The sequence below is a fragment of the Python bivittatus genome, unplaced genomic scaffold (genome assembly GCF_059951505.1).
Source record: "Python bivittatus isolate LINGU-HERP-01145 unplaced genomic scaffold, Pbiv_v1 ctg000190_np1212, whole genome shotgun sequence".
Classification (NCBI taxonomy): Eukaryota; Metazoa; Chordata; class Lepidosauria; order Squamata; family Pythonidae; genus Python; species Python bivittatus.
In genome coordinates, this window is record NW_028277042.1 from 3360418 (window position 1) to 3381690 (window position 21273).

Below are 21273 nucleotides of genomic sequence, written 5' to 3' on the forward strand. Positions count from 1 at the left end.
TTACAGTGAAAAATTGTAATTAATGAGACCTACATGTCTATGAAATTACTTTTTCCAGCCTCAAAAAGACTGGCTTTGCAATCACAGTATTTTTCCAACAAATCTTTAGAACATATGCTAGCGATAATATAGAATCAATGACGCACGTTTCAAATTTCACCATAGAAATGGATGACAAGTCATAGGATCTACAGACTCCAGCAATCAGACATATGAAGGGGCTGGATTGAAGCCGATGACTGGAATCAGGAAATAAATTAAATAACATAATTCTAGGCTGTCATGTCCGTCAACGGACGAGGAAAACAAAGAAGCAGACAATTTACAACTCAGGAAAGCTTCAATGACTACTGTTGCAAAAACAGTCCTCCCCCCCAAAACCCCAAGCCACTCAAAAAGCTGGGCAATATTACATTTTAAGGCTATGTCTGCTGGACAGAGGGCATGAGGGCAAAAAAGAGGACAAGTCCTTTTGCCGGATGTCCAGTAACCCTGTCCATGTCCATATGTGTCATTCATCTTTCTAACCATCTCGAGCCTACTTTGGACTGCCCTACAGTTTGTGTATGGCCTGCTTCAAAATGCCTGGAAACTGTGCTATTGATTTTTAGTACCTGTTGCTAGAGAGGGTGCCAGAGGCCACAAAAAGGGGATTTGGGTATCACAACTGTTGTCTAGACTTGAAAATCAAAAATGCATCATGGATGAGGGCAAGGTCAAACCCCTTCAGCTAGATGGATGTATCCGTATCATCAGCTTGACTTGAAGGAGACTTTCACTAAGCAAGCTTGGACTTGCTTGGACTTGGATGGGGGACTAACAGAAAACCTAGACTGAACACTAAAAACAGACAAACTTCCAGAAAATATCAAATAGCAAATCACTTCCATACCATTGCCAAGAAAACTAGTTGGATGCTATATATCACGCAGCAAGGCAAAGACAATCACTTAGATTATGGTTTCTAAAATTTATGTTAATAAATACTATAAATTGGTTGGAGCACAAAGAAGGGGAAAGTCAGAAATTAAATGGCTTATCATTATTATTTTTAGTAGTTTTCCCCCTTTTTTTCTTTTCTTTTTCTTTTTAGTATTTATAAATAATAACATAGTACAGATTTTGACAATAAGCTCAAAGATTTATACTTTTTTCATATCATAAAAACAACTCAATGTACTTTGTTTGGTATGGGTTATCTTTATTAAAGTTACATTGAGCATTCATTGTATAACTTCCATAATTTTCTTTGTCTACTTATTGATATTATCTCTTCTGAAACTATATCCTTGTTTTAAATAAGCAAATAAATGAAAAGAAAAGAAAAGAAAAAAAGAATGCAGAGAAAGAGAGAGATAAAGAGGAAAACAAGAAAACAATAACATGTCCATGAAGTCACCAGCAGTAAAATTTGACTCCAAGGAGACTTTATCTATACCAGCATGTTGGCTGGGGAATTCTGGAAGTTGAAGTCCACACATCTTAAAGTTGCCAAGTCTGAAAAACACTGATCTATATTATACTCCACCTTCTTAACTTCAAGAGCCCTAAAGGCAAATCAAATAACGTTTTCTAAAAAATATAAGCTACCCCTGAACAATAACTCTATTTCAGGCAGACCTTAACCTCATAACATCTACTTCTGGCCTCCACCTTTTAAATGCTCAAGATTTCTAATTTTCAACCAACGTTTTAAAAAGTGGGCATGCTGTTAAGCAAAGCATCAGCCTACAGAATTATCTTTATTACCAAGAATTCCCTTGGGTCTTATAACTGAGGTTCCTGGACTGATCAGGTGACAAAAGCAATAGAGAAGAGGATAACATGAATGAACATCTGTGATTTCCTCCTTCTTTTAATTTCAACCCCCCCTCACCAAAAAAAAGGGGGGTAAAAGAAAGAAGAGCAAAAACTTCAGCAAACCACTTATTTGGGAAATCTAACAACTTCCAGCCCTTTTTCTTTTAAAAGGAGGAGGGAGGCTGTCACTTGCCTGTCTCAATAAAACAAAAAATAATAGGACCACAACCAACCTGCTTTACATGCTTTTCCTCCCCCAACCTTTTAAAATTAAAATTAAATATATTCCAAAGCAGGCCTGTCCACCTTGCTGTGGATTTGCTGTACTCCTTAAATTTGGTTTGCTATGAATGGAAGATAATGAGACTTGGGCAACCCAATTATGTTGAGCCAGATGACAATATCCAACATCGAGAGTTGATAGAGCCCTCTGCACAACACACAGCGCAGAAAGATCTCCTCTGAGCTGCTTTCTAATGGTTGGAATAAAGATTTCCATATACAAAATTCTCAGACTGGATGTGCATGGCTAATTAAATAAAGAATTACCCAATGCAAGTGACTATCCTGTAAAAAGATGCATCTCAAGTCTCTTTCTGTGTTGGAAAGAGATAAGCTTCTGCCACAATTCACATGCACTGTGTGTCTGTGTTGTTTTCACACAACCTTGTCTGCAAAAATGATGCCACTGTTTGAAAGGCAACTCCCTAGTCCCTTTAACAAAACTTGTAAAGGAAATCAAAGTGCCTTTACATCCGTACAATGTGCTAACTCAAAACATGGCCATGCTACTCTTCCACAGTTGCTTGATTTTAATCTAGATTGGTGGTTTATGTTATCCAGCTGGAAATAGCCACTATCATGGATATCTGTAGGAGGCAAGGGAAGCAAATGACAACATAAACTCTGGCCCTTGCTTACATGCAACATTGCAACACAATTACAAAAGAACTGAGGGTATGTTGTGATGTCCTGACACATAATTCACCATGTTGGTGTCATCGTAATTAGGAGCAGACAGCTATGACTATTATTTAAATTTGATGCAACTGTCTTTTATAAGCTCTGACAAAACCATGTTATATGTCTTTATCTCTTAGCCAGAAAGAGTAGTTGCAACGATCACATTATAAGTGACAGAGAACCGTAGAGGCCAAAGCTGGTGAGATGGGAATCTCTGATTCTCATGCTAGAAACAACTGTTTTGTAAACAAGAGACAGAAGGCAGAAACCTTCAAGACCATGAAATGGCCACATGGCCTTTGACTCAAAAAGAGATTCAAGATTTAAAGCTGGATGTTAAACATACATAAAGAGCAAAATTCCTGTTAGATGTAGAACTTCTTAATTCTCGGCATTGTATCTTCTTATTTAATCATATTGAGTCTGCTTGGGAGTGCAATATATGGAGAGATTTAAATTACCATACCTGACATGAAGGCTTGATAAGAGCCAACCGACGAACAGTGTGAAAATCCAGTATACGTTATCTATCCAGCAGATAGATGCTCTAAATTAGAGATCCTAGCTTGCAGAGAATGGTGAGAGCAAACGTGGGTAAAATTGGCTTTTCATTGTGCTTGTGACCAAAATGTGCCCAAACTGACTGGCACTTTTTTTTTACCATTAGCAAGGAATGCTGCGTGTGTCACAGGCACAACTTCAGTAAGGTATGGAAAGAGTAGACTAAACTGCCCCTGTCTGCTTTTTCTTTGCTTTCTAAAAAGAAGTTATGTGAAAGCCTTGACTGACCGAAGCTGTGATGGACAGTAGAGGTCAGTATCTATGGGCCCATTTGGTGATGACCGCAGCATACGGAAGGTTGGATCTTGGAATGTAAGTGGAGTAAAGAGGAGGAGTTAATGAAGGAAATGAAAGACAAACAGCACATTCAGCCATGCTAACCTAGGCATGATTTTGTCAATTCTCTTTTTGGAAAAGCATATGGATTACTGCCAGAAGTTAGCAAAGAGTGCTGCGTGTGGCATGGCTACAACTAAGCTGGCTCACCTAATCTACACCGACTCTGACTAGGAAGGAAGGAAGGAAGGAAGGAAGGAAGGAAGGAAGGAAGGAAGGAAGGAAGGAAGGAAGGAAGGAAGGAAGGAAGGAAGGAAGGAAGGAAGGAAGGAAGGAAGGAAGGGTGAAACTAAGACAAAGGAGAAGGATGTAATTGATCTGAATAAAAGTGGTTGATCTCAGGGATCAGAGTTGATGAATATACACAGGGCAATGAGGCTATAGGTTTAATTATGACTGAAAAGGCTAAAAGGTATGTCCGAGAGGATGAATAATTGCCATCTAGGTTATTTTGGATACATATGGAAAATAGGAATCTATAGGTTGATCGTTGCTGTGTGTTATACTCCACTAAATGGTGATAATACAATAACCAGGAATATGTTTTGAGAAAAATTATGTAACATTTGAATGCATATGATCCACAGAAAATGCAGTTCTATTAGGTGACATTCATGAATGGCAGGAACTAGATAAGAAAGTTACAAAAAACTGATTGAGGTATTTGATAACTTTTGTGAGTACCTGCTTGAAAAGAGGCTGTTTGTTTCGAATATATGGTTTAAGTATATATCTATTCATATGTGCCCAAGGAAAAATGGACATAGAAGAAAAGGAAAGACACTAGAATGAAAGTGGAATAACTGCAGGAAGAAAAATCACAAAACTGTCAGGAAAAAAATATTAGAAGATTATTCTCCAAAAATAATGAATAGAAAATGGATGTAAGAAAACAGAATGTGGAAACTGCTTGAAAAAAGAATGAAAAGAATTACGTTCCAGGGTACCATATGACAAAGATGCCTAGTGGGATGAACAAATGAAAGAGGATTTAGTTGAGAAATCTATAAAGGTGGGATATACTGTAAATCTAATAATAGTAATGAAAGCTAAGAATGTTAATATATCCAAGAAAAAATTATAATGAAAAGGAAGTAATAAATGCTGGGAAAATGCTGAAAAATAATATGGTTTCAGATGTAGATGGGAACTGGAGAACTGTGGTTTGCTAAAAGAGTGCTGTACGGCTGCTTAATATGTTAAACCGTGCTTGAAGATTGGAAGAATGCCATTATTTTTCTGTATACGGAAGGAAAGTACAAACGTAAATGCAAAACAATTGCATAAACTCCAAAACTTTGTGAAGTGTATCTGGGAATGTGTGGCAGAATTCTCATCAAAATAGTATGAGAAGACAGAGTGAGCTTTATGTTGGGTGGGGGTGGGGGGTGATGAAGACCCAGTTTTTGCTCTTTACCTCTGTGAGAAATGCACAAGAAAATTTACTGTATATTAGCTGATTTGGGGAAAGAGTAGGATAAAGTGAGTAAGGTTGACGAATGGAATGGTTGCATGACTAGGGGGTTGAAAGTTGGTCAGTGAATGTGGTAAAGCGGTACATGACGGAAATAAAGCACGCAAGGGAACAGATGGGATGCTTAGCACATGGTTCAGTATGGAGCAGGCAAATAAGACAAGGATATCGGATGCTGTTAGCCCTTCAAGGTAGTCCAGACAAGAAGCACAACCATGAATACTAGCTCTATCTTTATTGTAAGGTTACATTAACAGAATCTTGCAAGACTGAAGGTATTTCTCCCCTCCTCTCCTTTTACTCTCCAGAAAACTAGGGAGTGTCCTTTCTCAAATGTTTCCCACGCCCTCCCTCCTTCTGTGGGCTGAGATATCTTTTACATGTCAGTTGTCCAGTCTGTGGCTCTTCCTCCTGTCTCCCAAGGTTATTCCCACATACCACTGCAGATGCCTTCTTGGTTGTCATTTAATGATTAATGGATAAATGTACAGGTGGTCCTCAGTTAATGACCACTTGTTCAGCGACCGTTCGAACTTCCGACAGCATTGAACAAGTAGTTCTTATGATTTGTTTTCAAATTCTGGCCACATGGTCATGTGGTTACATGGTCACAATTTGGGCATTTGGCAACTGGCCCGCATTTCCAACCATCACAGTGTCCCACAGTCACATGATCAAAATTTGCAACCTTCCCTGCCAACTTCCCACCAGCAAAGTCAATGGGGAAGCTGACAGCAAGTTGCAAGTTGCAATCACGTGAAGTCCTTGCTTAATGATTTGTGGTGATTTGCTTAATGACAGTAACCAAGGACTGCTGGAACTGCCATCGCTAAGCAGCATGGTCACGTGGCCTTGGGCCTTACAACTATAAGTCCTACAACAGGTAGTTGTCACTTAACACTGGTAATTGGGAAACTCCAGTCCCAATTACCGTTGTTAAATGAGGACTACCTGTATAAGGAATACTTATGTAATGTACATGCATGACACCAACCAACACACTGTGTGCTTTGGCTTGCAAATGATGCTGCATTTTTGGTGAGAATTTGAAGGATTTGCTGGAAAGTTAGATTGTACAATGGGTACAGATCTAAAAACAAATGTATTAAAGGCCAAGGTAGTGGTGTTTGATGGGGAAACAGAGTGAATGAGCTCTTTAGACAAGTTAAAGAGTGAGCTTCTTAGACCAGTTTTATCTAAATGGTGAAAAACTCGAGTAGATTAATTGGGGTACCTTGGAAAAAAGTTTACTAAAGATGGAGAAATGGATGAACATATTTTATGATGCAAATGTTGGTAAAATATTATATGTTTCCTCTTGTGAGGAATGAATGATTGTTGAAATAAACCAAAATAGCCATCCATAAGAGCATGCTTCTACCCACTCTGCGACATGGAAGTAAGAGTTGGGCATGTCAGGAGAAACACAAAATAAGTTGACTACAGTGAGAAGGGCTTGTGGTAAAACAAGAAGAAGCAGGTTGGGTGCTGGATGAATGTGGATTCAGTGCAAAAAGTGAGTGACCAGCATGGAATAATCTGCTGAGATGGTTTGGGTTGGTCATATAGTGGTCATGAATGTTTGAACTGAAAATCAAAGATATGAAGGAAGAATGAATGAGTTCAGAGGAAGAGCAAATGGTGGGTGGCTGGAATTGATGATTGGTAGATGAATTGATGGATTGACTGATTATATGCTATCAAGTCATTGCCGATTCTTAGTGACCACATATATAGATTTTCTCCATGATGGAACTGATGAGATTCTCAAAAAGAGAGAGGTGAGAAGTTTGGAAAACAAGGGCAATGTGTGAAAGTCTGAATAGACACAGGGGAAGCAAGAACGGAAAAACATGGAGATGTACAGTGATTGACATCATTGTAAGCTTGTTTTAATTACGCTTCCTTCTCTTTTTCTCATCTCTTGCCTTTTGTTATAGCTAAGAACACATCTTCCTGCAGTTAGGAGGTGATAGATATGTGTCTCCTAACAGGCTGCCATCTTGAAAGTCCCCTAATTTACTATATCTTATTCCTTTTCTGTGCTTTATATAGCTTACCCTGACAGCATATAGTGGGATGAGTATTCGTATAGGTTTGTTTTTTAAAAATATGCAATAAATATTTAGCAACACAGGCAAATTCCTACTTTATTTATTTTCATAGACCCGTACGTTTGATGAAACTAACAAAACAAATACATACAATAAGTACATCACCATCTTTTTTCCACAATAGAATGTCTGGCATTTGTGATGAACATTTACGAACAATTTATCAAAGTTTGAACTTGTAAGCAAAATGAAGTCTGGAGAGCTAATTCATGATTGGCAATTGAAAGAAGCCTATTTATAAAATGTTTGCCGCCATGTCAGCCCATTAGAATGAAAAAAAAAAAATCTGTATTGAGGTTGTACGAAGGAAGGATCTAATTTCAGAAATATAGAAAATGTTGCTTATTTAAAATGGAAACTGCTCCTTCATGATACATGATACTGTATGTCCACCACTGGATGCTGACATGCGTGAGATGGGATCCATGTGAAACATTCATAGCTTACTCTTCTTCCCCCACCAAATGATGTTTAGCTACCTCAGAGTATCTCTTCTGCTGGCTGGCAAAATACACAGATTCTCTTGCAGTATTCTGTTCTGCTTTTCCCAGCCTTTCCACCCCACCTAGCATGAAAAATGTGTCAGCTGATGGCAGAGAGTGGTTTGCACATGATCAGGATTTGTGAGTGTATTGTGTACTAAAACATTTGTCGCTATTCATCCTTTTGAAGCAGTGTAAATGGAACTGACATCTGTTCAGAACAGAGTTTCCAAACTACTTCTCTCTTTATAAACTTTCAAAGTTGTGGTCTCTTACTGTATTGAGAACCAATGTAGGGTACAGTATGAGAACCAGTGTGGCTTAGAGGTGACAGTGTTGGCCTGGCCCTATAGAGATCCAGGTTCAAATCCACTCTCAGCCATGGAAGCACACCAGTCACTCTCTCACAGACTAACCTACCTCATGGGGTTGTAAATGCAGGGAAAGTTGGAAGGAGGGACCACTATGTATGTCATCTGGGGTTCTGGAACTACAGGCAAGATCTCAAGACTAAACAAACAATATTGCACAATGGCCCAGGCTCCATGCCACCACACCCCAGTTAAGAAGATTCTACCCAATCTATTTCACTTGTAGAAAATGCATTTCTTCTTCCACCATCGCTCACCATTTGCAGGGCTTCGCTTTCTTTCTTTATTCATCCTGCGCAGTCTCCATTCAGAAGAGGGTTGGAACCTGGACAATCCAAGGGAGAAGGAAGGGCTACAATTGCAAAGCAATTATAGTAGGAAACTCTGGTTCCTAATGGCACCTGATTTGGGTGAACTGTCATAAAGAAGAAATGGATGGTGCAGTAAGAAAAACAGAAGACAGATATGTTGAAAGTGAATGCTACAATATGTGCATTTTTAGAAATAATGACTTGCAGAGTCAGAAATAGAATACATTTCTCCACTGTGGGGAGGACTTGGGACTAGGTGGCCCATATGCCTGTTCAGACTGTCTGATTTATAGTTGCTTAGCATTCAAGAGCAGCCCTGCTCTGTCCTCTTCTGCAACTTCAAATCAGTCTGGGACCAGAAGATACTTCAGACAGAGTCACTATGGGGAATGTTTGCCCCGGATGAAAAGGATGTCTAGCTGTTGTGGAACTATCATTCATGCAAGCCCTTTCCAGCATGGCCAATGCTGAAGGAAGCAGGGAATTGTAGGTCAGCAACCACAGGAGACTCACCTGTTGGTCACTAATGAAATGGCAAGTGCTTTGAAGCAGAAGACTTTCTTCTGTGAGAGCCAGAGAATTCATGGTCATCTCATCTGTTGTCAGTTGATCACTCCAGGAGGCAGCAGAGAAAAAAGGAACAAGATCTCTGTAAAAATCTGGATCTGTTGAAAAAAGCTGGAAGAGATGCCTCAGACATACCATTTATAGAATCCTAGAGTTGGAAAGGACTTTGGAGCTCTTCTAGCCCAACCCCTGCCCAGGGCAGGAATCCTCAGACCATCTCAGACAAATGGCTGTCCAACCTATGTTTCAATACTCCAGTGATGGAGCACCCATAACACCCATAAGGCTGTTCTGCTGCATAAGAGCCCTCACAGTCAGGAAATTCCTCCTAATTTCAAGGTTGGATCTCTCTCTGTTAAGCTTTCACCCATGGGTTCTTGTCCTACCCTTGGGTGCTATGGAGACTAAATCCACCCCCTCTGCCCTGTGACATCGCTTCATGTATCAGAAGGCTATTATGTCCCCCCTTAACCTTCTCTTTTCTAGACTAAACATACCAAGTTCCTTTAACTGTTCTTTGTAGGATTTGGCCTCCAAGCCCCTTACCATTCTTGTCACTCTTCTCTGCACTCTTTCCAGTTCCTCGGTGTCCTTTTTGTATTGGGACAACTAGAAGCAGACGCAGTATTCATTCCAGGTGTGGTCCGACCGGTGCAGCATAGAGCAAAACTGCATCTGCTCTCTTGGCAGCTATGGCACGTTATTGCTCGTGTTTAATCTGTGGTCTACCATGATGCCCAGATCCTTCTCACAAGCACTACTGCTAAGCCAGGTGCCACCTGTCTTGTACCTGTGCACCTGGTTTCTCCTGTCTGTGTAGAACCTTACATTTCTCACCATGGAACAACATTTTGTTGGATAGACTCACAAGATTCTGTTAATGTAACCTTATAATAAAGTAGAATTCGTTCATCTGGGCATGCTTCTTGTCTGGACTATCTTGCAAGGCTGACATCAATCTTGCAAGTCTGACAGTATGTTTCTCTCCCTTCGTCTTTACAGCCCAAGAAACTAGGGAGGGTCCCTTCTGAGACATTTGCCACATCGTGTTGCAGGCTAAGCTGCCTCTTATCCTACCATTCCTCAGGCTGCCCCTGGCTGTGGCTCTTCCCACTGTCTCCCAAAATCATTCCCACATCCTTCCTTCAATGCCACCTTTGGTGCTGTAGATGGACTCCTTTTTGAAGAATCTCAGAAATTCATTCTAGACCCACCAAAGTGTTTTACTTACAGCCCTAGCTTTACATGTTTTTAGTTCGTTCAACAGAGTTGTCACCTCTATTTTTTCTCAATTTTTTTCTGTCATCTTTCAAAGCTCCAGGGTGGTCTTCTCAGTGCTGAGAATATCTGCACCTGGTTTTAAAGTATGTTAGTTCTCCCAATGGCCACTAGGGGCAGCACAACGGTAAACCTTGCTTGAACCATGAACCCTCTTGCCGCACTTGGCAAGTTTTGCTCCTCAAGTTTTCAGGAGATGGAAGACTGTTAGATCCAGTGAGACCTCTCAGTTGAGTTCCTCCAGTCTTAGGAATTCTATTGCAAATGCTCTATAGCCACTGAATCTAATGGCTATGGAGCAAAATGTTCAAGCTCCAGACATCATTAAGTGATTTCTGGGTACCTCTCCCCAGAATGGTTGAATTTTGTGATATTGTGGATATAAAGGACAAATCTTTGGGAGATGTTAGGGACATCCTGGAGATCTACCTGGCATGCCACGTTGCTGCCCCTATCTTTACAAAACCATCCTCAATTTTTTGTCTAAGACGAATCATTCTTCTTGAAAGATATTACTGCAGAGCAATAATTAATTAATTCTGTCATTTGTCTTTTCCAGCATCTGATATGCTAAACAGAATTTGGGAAATGGAGGAGGAAAAATCAATGTCTGACTCATCTCCTGCAACTTCAGGTGATTTCAAAGGCTTGGGTTCTGGGTTTCAAAATAATGAGCCTTATCAATCAGTTATATTTTTCTCTGTATTCAGATATGGTGCCCACGTTTTTAGGGGATACTTCCTAATGGTAAGACAGTGCCTGAATCTCAGTATCTTTACTTCCTAAAGATGCTTTTATCTTCTCCTCTTGCCATCTGTCTCCTGACATGACAGAGACATGCCCTTGAATCCCTGGGTCTGCATGAGTTCCATCAATCACTCAGATGTCATGACCAGAAAGACTGTTGTTTAAATTAATCTGCTAGACCCTCAATCTTAGCTGTATAAAAACACTTCTCCCATGCTTACATGAAAGGCTAATCTTTCTGAACTGTCTTGAGATGAGGGTTATATTCCATTAGCAAAGAAGTTGGAAGGAGAACTTGGAGCCACTTGCCCAATGATTTTGGGAAATGAGTAGTGAAAGTAGATTGCTAGAGTAGCACATTGTCAATGAAGCTTCACTTCGATTAAGTTTTCAGGGAAGCAATACACAGAGGATGTACCATGAAGCAAAGCTAGGAACCTTTTGTTGATTATAATGGCATACAAACATTCACAATGTTGCACATCCCTGCCCCCCCCCCCAGGTAATCTCTGGCTCTTCCATTTTCACAATTCACTGGGCAGCCAACAATGACTACAAACAAGATAAAAACAATATAAAAACGAATACAAAATATATACTTCAGCCAAGATAAAAGGTCAATTAAGACAACCATGATATGGGTTCTGTAAGGTTGACCCCGTTCGTCTCAGAGAAACTCTCGTGACATGTGTGTTCAGCAAAGAAGTTTACTCAAGCATAACGTAAGTAAGTACAGACAAAGCCAGGGTTGGCCTGGCGTAGTTGCATGGTATTTTATAGCTTCCCCGTTCCCGCGCTTTACCTGTTGCTTAGTTACAGATTGCCCGCAGTAATCCCCCCTCGCCCAAATGGCAGATTCAGTCCGGTGCTTTTGTCTTGCTGATTGCCGTCTGTGGGTTGTGCCGTTGTTGCCTTTGTTGGATTTGCCTGTTTGTGCGCAAAGCCGGGAGTTCTCAATCGCTCGTCGGCTGCTTCACTTCTGAGCCTCTGCGCTTTCCAGTTTGCGGTTTTCACTTCCCCTTTTCCTCGGCTAGCGCCCGGGCGGTGAAATTGACTTAGGCGAAGCTGAGCGGTGCCTTCACCGTGCCATGCCGTGCCGGCTGAATCTGACAGGTTCAACCACACACCCAAGGCCCAGGTAACAAAACCAGGTCTTCCAGGCCTTGAGAAAGGCCAGCAGGGTTGGGGCAAGTATAATCTCCAGGGGAATGATGTTCCAGAGGATGGGCACCATGGCAAAAAGGCTCACTTCCTGGATCCTGGACCAGCTCGAAGTTCCCCATGAAGCTTTCATGGCTAAAGAGAGACTAGAACCTGGGTCTCCCCTTCGTAGTCCAGCACCTTCACCACTACAACGAACATACTTGCACACCCCACAGACAAGACGATGAATATTATGGGCATGGTTGTGACCCAGAAATTTTTAAAAATCTATTTCAGCAAGTCTCAAAGAACCGGTCAAGAAAATAATCCCTAGGGGCCCTGTCTTCTGCTAAAACAAAACATAAAACATTCCCAAATTGTGGCAGGACTGTAAAGAAATGGATACACATTATAATCTTTGGTGACTACACCTAATTAGCTAATCCTTTTGGTTAAAAACTTTTGAAGAAATTCACTCAGATATCTTTCACAGTGAATCTCTCTGCTGGTTTACCATTCATTTTTCTAGACAATGTCTCTCAACCTTGGCAGCTTTCAGATGTGTGGACTTCACCTCCCAGAATTCCCCAGCCAGCATGGCTGGCTGGGGAATTCTGGGAGCTGAAGTCCACACATCTGAAAGCTGCCAAGGTTGAGAAACACTGCTCTAAGACATGCAACAGAATAAACTAATTTAAATTCTGTTGGTGACTGCTCTGTTTCTGATCACAAAATGCTAGAAACTCAAAGCACTCTCTCTCTCTCTCTCTCTCTCTCTCTCTCTCTCTCTCTCTCTCTCTCTCTCTCTCTCTTTGATCTACCATATTAAAAGTGTGGAAAACTACTTTGGCTGCAAAACTAATAAAGCAGCAAAGACATATCTGGTGATTCTTTCCTGGCTGTATTTTCCTAATAGGCTATTCTCCGCAAAGGGATATTAAATATGAATATTTTAAATGCTGTATTTTCCTGGGCTCATACTCAGTCTGATGAATGGGTATGCACATTAGGAAGACAAAAATGTATTTGCCAGGTGACAATCCTACATTTTAGCCATTCAATTTTAATTATTGGCCATTGTTTATTTGTGTATTTATTTATAGCATCTTATATCTCATGCTGTAATCAAAAAGGTGCTTGTGTGGCCTACAGAAGATAGGTGACTAAACAGGTCAGCGGGGTAAGTGCTCTGGTTCTCCTGTCTCATTCTTCTACTGTCATGTCTCATGTCTCTTTCTAGGTTGATGGAATGGCTAAGAGTATTGGTCCTGTCAATCCAAATCTGATCTGATTCTGGAGCTGGAGCTGGCTCTAGCATTAGTCAAGGTGAGGCATCTGCCATAGGGCAGAAGTTGAAGGAGAGCACTGGAGGCTGGAGAGCAAAGCAATGAGAACCTTTCCAAATCCTCTGCATCTCTCAGCTAATTTGTTGTCCCATCACCAGTTGTGAAGTTCTGATCCTTCTACTCAGGTTCTATTGGTGGCCTAAAGAAGATGCACAATTTTGCATCTGCACTGCCTTGTTGGACCACTTTGCCTACTCTGCTACCAAAAATAGTCCCATCCTCTGCATTCAGATAACTAGCACGTCCTCATCAAGATACAGATTCAGGGTGCTGCAGACCATATCCCCAGAAGTCAGGTTTTCTTAAAAAGCAATGTCAATATTTGTTAAGCAAACTTGCCCAAGATCATCTCTGCAAATGCAGAAGAACTTAACCTTCATTCAATCCGTTCTGCTAATGGTGGGAAACATTTGCATACTAAAGCCAGTTTAAGAGAATTCACGCCCTCCCTTTCCATACTACGATTTTCAGAATACTCTGGGGGGTGGTTTCCAGATTGATACAAATATGTCTGCAGAACATCTATGTCATAAATGCACCAAGGGTGTAAGCGTGATGAACTATCAGTGGCTGCCAAGCTAAATATTTTTCTTGAATAATCACCATCATATGTTTCAGGGTGAATTTTTTAAATGAGTAGCATCTCTCTCTCTCTCTGCCTCCCCCCCCCCCAATCTCTTTGTTTCCTCTCCATGCCCTGTCCTATGAAAGTAACTCCATTACTTTCCCCCACCTCGGTTTTCCTCCTTACCTCCATTGCTCTGCAGTAACTCAGTGTTTAACTCTGCAGGGGATGAATTTTTGGGGAAATGGTATTTTTATTCCAGTGCCCTGAATTTATTTCAGTTCAGATTCACTTTAGCAAACACCTGAAGGTTACAAATGCGACAAAAGGACTGGCTCATCCAATACCCCATTTCTCTTCAGACTTTTAAGAAGCGTTTGGGATCTACCATAGGAAAGCACTTCTGCCCGTGTTTGAATTTTTTAAACTCTCAAATACTTTCTTGCTGCTCATCCAGGAGGAGGTAAAGATATGATGAAGGCTGCAGAGTGGGTGGAGCTGTGAGGGGCAGAGTTTCAGGGCATAGGGGCAATCAAGGGGGGACAAGTGATGGCATGTAGGTCATCATGTATGTGACATCATGTGGCTTCTACTGAGCACTGCATTTTAGGGTTTGTATTACAGTTTTCATTCATATATTTATTTGTTAGATTTATATCTTGCCTTTGGTTCAAGAGCTTAGCATGCATAGATGTAGAGGAGTACAGAGATAGTCAGCTGTTATGAGAACATCAGCTTAGCCTGGAAAGTCAAGAAAGGGCAAGGAAGAAACTCAAGATTGGCCCACCTGGACTCCCTTTGGTATAAGAGGGAGGGAGAAACTCTATCAAGCTCTCAAGATTCAGTTGTTATACCCTAGAACAGCATTTCTCAACCTTAGCAACTTTAAGATGTGTGGACTTCAACTCCCAGAATTCCCCATGCTGGCTGAGGAATTCTGGGAGCTGAAGTCCACACATCTTAAAGATGCTAAGGTTGAGAAACACTGCCCTAGAAGAATAGAGTAGTAGTCCTTTTGGAATCTGTTTCCTGACCGGGCCTATCTCAAAGGATTGATAATAGCACTCCCATCTCCCATTTTTCCCCACAAGAGAGAGAGAGAGAGAGACTGGCTCATAGACCCCCATGGAGCTTCCATGACTGAAGGGGGATAAGAACTTGGGGCTTCCCACTCCTAGTCTAGTACCTTCACCTCTACTTTATCTTGGCTCTTGCATTGAGAGGGAGGGAGTAACCCAAAGTCCCTCAAGGAGTTTCTGTGGCTGGGAGGACTAGAACCTGGGTTTCCCCACTCCCTGGAAAGTGGTGACCTTCACCACTACCCCACACTGGCTCTTGGGCTGAGAGAAAGTAACTGGCCCAAGGTCATCTCAGTTGGCTTCTAGGGCTGAGGAGGGACTAGAACTTGGATCTTCCCACTCATAGTCTACCCTTCCACCACTACCCCACATTGGCTCACATTGAATGACGTGGAGCCTTCGGTTTGCAGAAATTAAGGCCAGAGAAATCTCTGGGGGTCACAAAAAGGGGAGCTACATATAGCCCTCAGCCCCTTGTTGCCCACCTTTGCTTTTAGAGAGAGAAAAAGAGGCAAATGTTATTTAATTTTTATTTTAGAAATAATAACAACAGTGAAATGCTTTTCCTTCTCTGTGGATCAAGTGTAATAGGTGCAGTTACACTCTACCTGGGAAGGATCGTATGAAAGCTTAAAAGATGGTAACCACAGATTTTTAAATAACTAAGGACCCTAATGGTGCACTTTGCATCCTCTTACTGTCTTTACATTTTTAAAAAACCAGCTCAAATTCCCTCTATCATATTTATAAAGAGCTTTGCAACTTCTGATCAGCGAACAATAATACAGATCACAGGTAGGCTTTTCCCATCTGTAGAGAGGATTGAGAGGAAAGGTATGCAGTGGATGTTACCACTATTAATTTTACTGTTTTTCCATTTTAAAAATCATATAGTATGATTGTTGTAAGCCGCCTTGCTTACATAAACAGAATGACAGGCATGCATTTAATAATGAATAAAAATAAATGTGAAAATATACTGTACCTGCATTCAGAATTCAACTGAATGCAATTAGAGATGCTGATCTGCGCACTCAAAATGTCTCTTTGGGAATACTTCCAGTGGAGAATTCAAAAACACTCATCTGGTTCACACCTTGCACTAAGCCATAAGGTAATTTCTTTGCTTTTGGCTTAGTGAAAAGTGCAACACCAGCCATTATGGTCTGTAAAAGTGCCAGTAAGTTAGAATCTGAGTCAAGTGCCAAGTGTCTTATTTAACAAACATTATTAAAACCATGGCTTAGCAGAGCTATATGCAACTTTTGGATACCCAGTCAGTTTTCTAGTAAAAAAAATACCTCCCCCCCCCCCCCAACACTTTGCTTGTGTGATTATTCCTATTTCAAAAATGCCTGTCTGGCATCTTTGTATCTCCTCTGGCCCAATGACTAGCATTGATTTGGCTTTTCAATGGCCTCTCTGCTGTAACCGGAGAAGGACCTTGCAGGGTGGCTACTTAGTATGGATGAAGGCTTGACTACAACTGAGATTTTACTTGGTCTCAAACATCAGAAGGACCTTGGCAGCCCCTTTTCAGGCTAACCAATTTTATTAAAAGGCAGAAGCTTTTATTAGTCTGGAAAGCTCCTACCAGGCTCCTCCTGATTGTTGGCTCCCATTGATTAACATGGCTCTCCTCCAACAATGACTACTCAAACCAAGACTTGTCAGAACTTCACTGACTTCCTGATTTTAAAAAGGACAACATGGAATTCGTCTCATGAGTTATATGGACACATCCATGCAGTTTTCTTGGCAATGTACGGCGATGAATTGCCCTCACTTTTTTTCAGTGATGACTTTCAATTTCTTTATCTAATCTTCAAACCTGAGATTTCCTCATGATCACACATCCAAGCATTAGGCTTTCTAAATCAGCTCTGGATTGTTGCCTAGCTGAACACTTTCTGACAACACCAGCAGTAAATTACAACAATTTGCATCATGCCTTTTGGCCCAGGGAGATGGAGAAGGATCAGTTTGTCACAACTCAACTACCCATGATGGCTTTGCAGATCCTTCCTTATCTGTGCAAAGCCATCTGAATACCAGGAGCTGAGAACAAACTGTTTGGCACTAGATTCATTCATCACATCAAGCCATAGTGTTTACTGAATAAACCAGGATTGGCTAAACTGACACACTAGAAAGCCATCAATCCTGGTTTCCAGCCATGACTGCGATGTTTACACCAAAGCTTCAAACGTGGTGTGAGCCAAGGCTTTGTGTCCAGTTTGTGTGGTCTTGATGCCCCGAGGAACCCCCCTACAACCTAGGGGAGCAAAAACAGTTCATCAGAATAGGTAGATCTTTGCTCCACATTTGGGGTGCTGTCTTTCTGGAGAAGACCCCAACCTTTCTGCATGTTGACTCTCCACTTATTTTTGCATTCCTTCTTGGGAAAAATAAAAAGAAGGGCCATGTTAAAAATGCACCGAACAAACCAACTCACAAACCCGCGCATGGGGGGGGGATCTATTTTTTAAAAAGTGCCCGTTTTTTAAAATAAATAAGAGAAAACCGCACCTACTTTTACATGAAATTTTAAAAAAAGCTGCATCTTAATTAAAAAGGGAGGGAAGAACAAGTAAATCAAGGCAGAAGGGGGCAGGCGAGTCTCCTTGGTTGCATCTGGCGCATTCTGAGCATTCACTTCTCTTCACACACATTCCCCCCCCCCCTCCGGCCAGCCTTCCCTACCCAGTTAAAGCCGGGGGGGGGGGCTAAGCCTCAGTAGCAGCAACCGTTGGGGATCGCTCGACCCACCCCGCTGCTGGAGGTTGGCAGGACAGACGCCCTACTATCCATCTCCGCACCCCCCCGCCCCACCCCAGGGGCCGAATTGTCTGGCCTGTGCGCATGCGCGGGCGGGGAGCCACAGACGTCACCAAGCCAGCCGGCCTCGCCTCGCCCCTTGAAGTCAGCAGCGCAGAGCCCTGGCGCGCTCGCCCTCCTCCTCCTCCTCCGGCTGGCTCGCGGACGCGCGCGCGGGCGCTCTCCCCCCCACCCTTTCTGCGTTTCTCTCCGTTAGGATCGGCTGAACGATGCGATCGCTCGCAGCCATCGCCGCCGCCGCCGCCGCCCATTAGAGACCCCCAGATTAGGGGGAGGGGAAAGGAAAAGGGGGAAAACCCCAGTCCAACAGCAGCCCGCCACCCGGGAATTTAAGGAAAAAAAAAAAAAACCGGAAAGGAAATCGGAAAGCAAGAAATTCTGGCCGACGAAGGAGGGGAGGAAGGGGCGGAAAAAAAAACCCGAGCAGGTTCTTCAGCTCCGCACACGCCACTGGAGCCGGAGCGCAGCAGCCGGGGCCAGCTCTGTCTCTGGCAGGGGTAGACGACTAGAGCGCCGCTGCCGCCGCCACCGCCGCCGCCGCCGCCGCTTCCTCAGAGCCGCTTCTCCGACCCCTCCGGCAGGCAAGCCCCCTCCCCTCCCTTCTCCCGGCGCCCCCCCGACCAGCTCCTGCGGCTCCCGCAAGCTCGGCTCGTTCCTTTGGATGCCTTGATCCGCTGGGGCGGGCGAGAGCAGCGCTGGGAAGAAGGGGGAGAAGGGAGAGGGGTCAGAAGCAGCCCCAGGCAAAGAGAGGACCCCCCTTGGCCTTCGGGGTAGCCACCCGAGCCCCCGCTGCCGGCTTTCCCCCCCTTGGATCGTCCGAGAAAGGGCGGGGGGGAAGAGGCGAAGGAGAAGGGTCCGCCAGCCCGGAGCCATTCCCGACTTGGGGCCACCATGGGATGTACGCTGAGCGCCGAGGAAAGGGCCGCCCTGGAGAGGAGCAAAGCGATCGAGAAGAACCTCAAGGAGGACGGGATCAGCGCGGCCAAGGATGTGAAACTGCTTCTGCTAGGTAAGCCGAGGGCCGCGCTTCCTTCTCCGTCGCCCCCCCCCCGCTTTAATCTGTTCCCTCTCCCCCTCCACACACACACGCACACCCAGATAGATTTGCACACTCACGTCCTCTCCTCCCGCCCCCCGCCTGTCTGCTCTCAGGTGTGGTTCGGCGCCCACCGACCTGCGCTGCCCGTTTGCACGATTTCCGCCGCAGCCCCGCTCGGTCCCTTTGCGGCTGCAATTCACCTCCTCCCCGTGTAGCTTTGCTGTCTTGTCTAAGGCCATTTCCCCAGAACCTTTTATCTCCCCCCCCCCCCCAGTAAATCACTGCCTTCCACCAACTAGGTGTGTGTATTTTCACTCTCCATCTTCTGCCGCACCTTTTGATGGACTGACTAAATATAACCCCATCTCAGCCCCTCCCCAATTCCCCGCCTCCCCCAACAGGTAGGGTCCTCCTTACCCTCCCCAGCTGTTTTTTTTAAAAATGTAACTCCCTCATCTCTTGCCTTTTTTGCACCGAAAACTCAATTGCACAAACATCGCCGTTTGCTCCCCTCTCCCCACAGAGCCATTAGCTCCGCCACTCCTCTTCCCCGTGTTATCTGCTTTATCTTCTTATACTCTCACACTGGCCAGATTTCGCTTTTATGAAGGTTTTAATCCCACCCCCTCCTTTTTTCTTCTATTTTGTCCCAACAGGGGCTGGGGAATCCGGAAAAAGCACAATTGTGAAGCAAATGAAGTAAGTCGGTTCATCCAATAGTATAGTGGGAGAGCTAAAATACGTGCATTGTAACTGATTCATTCTCTCTCTCTCTCTCTTTCTTAATGGGGGGGGGGGGAGCCCAGCGGTTTCCTGTTTTCTGCCTTGGTCGATTTCTTGGATTTTGGGGATGGGAGACAACTGGGCGGAGGAAAGGCAGCCAGCTCCTTGGTTCAATGAATTTGTAGGAGCAGAGCCGTTCTTCTATGGTGGCAAAAAAAAACCGGAGCTTGGTAGCTGCTTTTCCGACTAACCCATTTTATTAAAAGGCATCGGCTCTCGTGAGTTTATGCCTTTTAATAAGTTTTTAATAAAATGAGTTAGTTGGAAAAGGGGCTACCAGGCTCCGGGGTTTTGCCTCAATGAATGAGTCTCCGCCATGTTTGAAGTGGGAAAAGCTGGGGAGGGGGAGGAGATTGTGTTCTCACGCTGCCTTGTCCGGGCCCAACATCTGGAGCGGCTGTTGTAAAAGCTGGAGGCGCAGGTGGGCAGAAGAGCGGCGGAACACCCCCCCCCCCCCGCCTCCCAGGGCCCCGGGTGTCTGTGCTTTGCGGAGGGCTCGCCCGGCCCCGCGGCTCCAGGTGTGCGGTGCTGTTCACCGCTGTGGTGCTGAAATCGGATTTCTTCTCTTCCTCCTTTCCTTCCTTCCTCCTCCGAAGAATGGTGGCTGGAGCGGGGTGGGGTCGGGGCCCGAGAGAAACACAGCCCTGGCCTAGGCATTTGTGCGCTAAAGACTAGCATTCAATTACTCTCTGCTTCCCCCCCCCCCCCCACCTCCACCTGCTTCCCAGACGGGCGCTCCTTTGCCTGCGTTTCCAGTCTTTGTCTCGGACTGGTTAGGGCTGGGTTTCGGCCTGGACATGTGGATCGGTGGACAGGCACCTAATAATACCGATCTGAAACTAGTTTCCATCAGCCTCTCCTCTCCCCTCCCTCCCTTTCGCGGCTTTCTAGCTTGCAGCCGTTCCCTGTACTTTAATTAATCAGGGCAGAACTTGGCTGTCTCTCCAAATTAAGCCGGGGCAGGAGATCGACATCCTGCAAACGGAGGCGAGCAGGCCCTCCTCGTTCTTCCCCCTCCCCGTTGACACCCGACATCCGGAACGTGTGAATGTGCCGGATTCCTAACCCTTGCAGATCGTAAGGAGGAGGGCTTTCTGCATCGGACCTCTCCCCGCGAGCAATCAGTGACGCTGATTTGAACTCCCGAGAGGCTTGTGGGGCGGGGCGCGGGAGGCAGATCCATGAGGCAGCGGGTGCAGCACAGGGGTGCGTGTGTGCACTCACGCGTACACACGCTCCCTGCTGAGCGGGAGCGCCTCTTCCGGGCGCCCTTGGCCAAGGAAAGCGAGGGACCGGGTGGCTAGGAGGCGAGACGTCGAGATGACGAAGGGAGCGGCGGCGCCAGGCTTGCCTTGCACTCAGCTGCGGAAAAAGGGCCGCCTTTCTCTCCCGCTGCGAAAGCCGGAGAGGGCCGGCCGTTGCCCGTTGCAAAACAGCCTTCTCAGCAGCCTTTGGATGCCCTGCAGGTTGCTAAGA

General features: G+C 44.2%; 1 protein-coding gene across 2 annotated transcripts in view; it reads left to right on the top strand.

The window, feature by feature from the left end:
- Positions 1-18038: 18038 nt before the first annotated feature.
- The window catches only part of GNAO1 (G protein subunit alpha o1), a 215640-nt gene continuing 212405 nt past the window's right edge, over positions 18039-21273 (top strand). Inside the window, exons 1-2 of one of the 2 annotated variants that reach the window (XM_088135920.1) lie at positions 18039-18984; positions 19671-19713. In XM_088135920.1, the coding sequence (XP_087992046.1) occupies positions 18867-18984; positions 19671-19713 (161 nt within the window). In that variant the 5' untranslated portion in view covers positions 18039-18866. The remainder of the gene's footprint in view (positions 18985-19670; positions 19714-21273) is intronic. The other variant, XM_088135919.1, reaches the window with a different exon arrangement.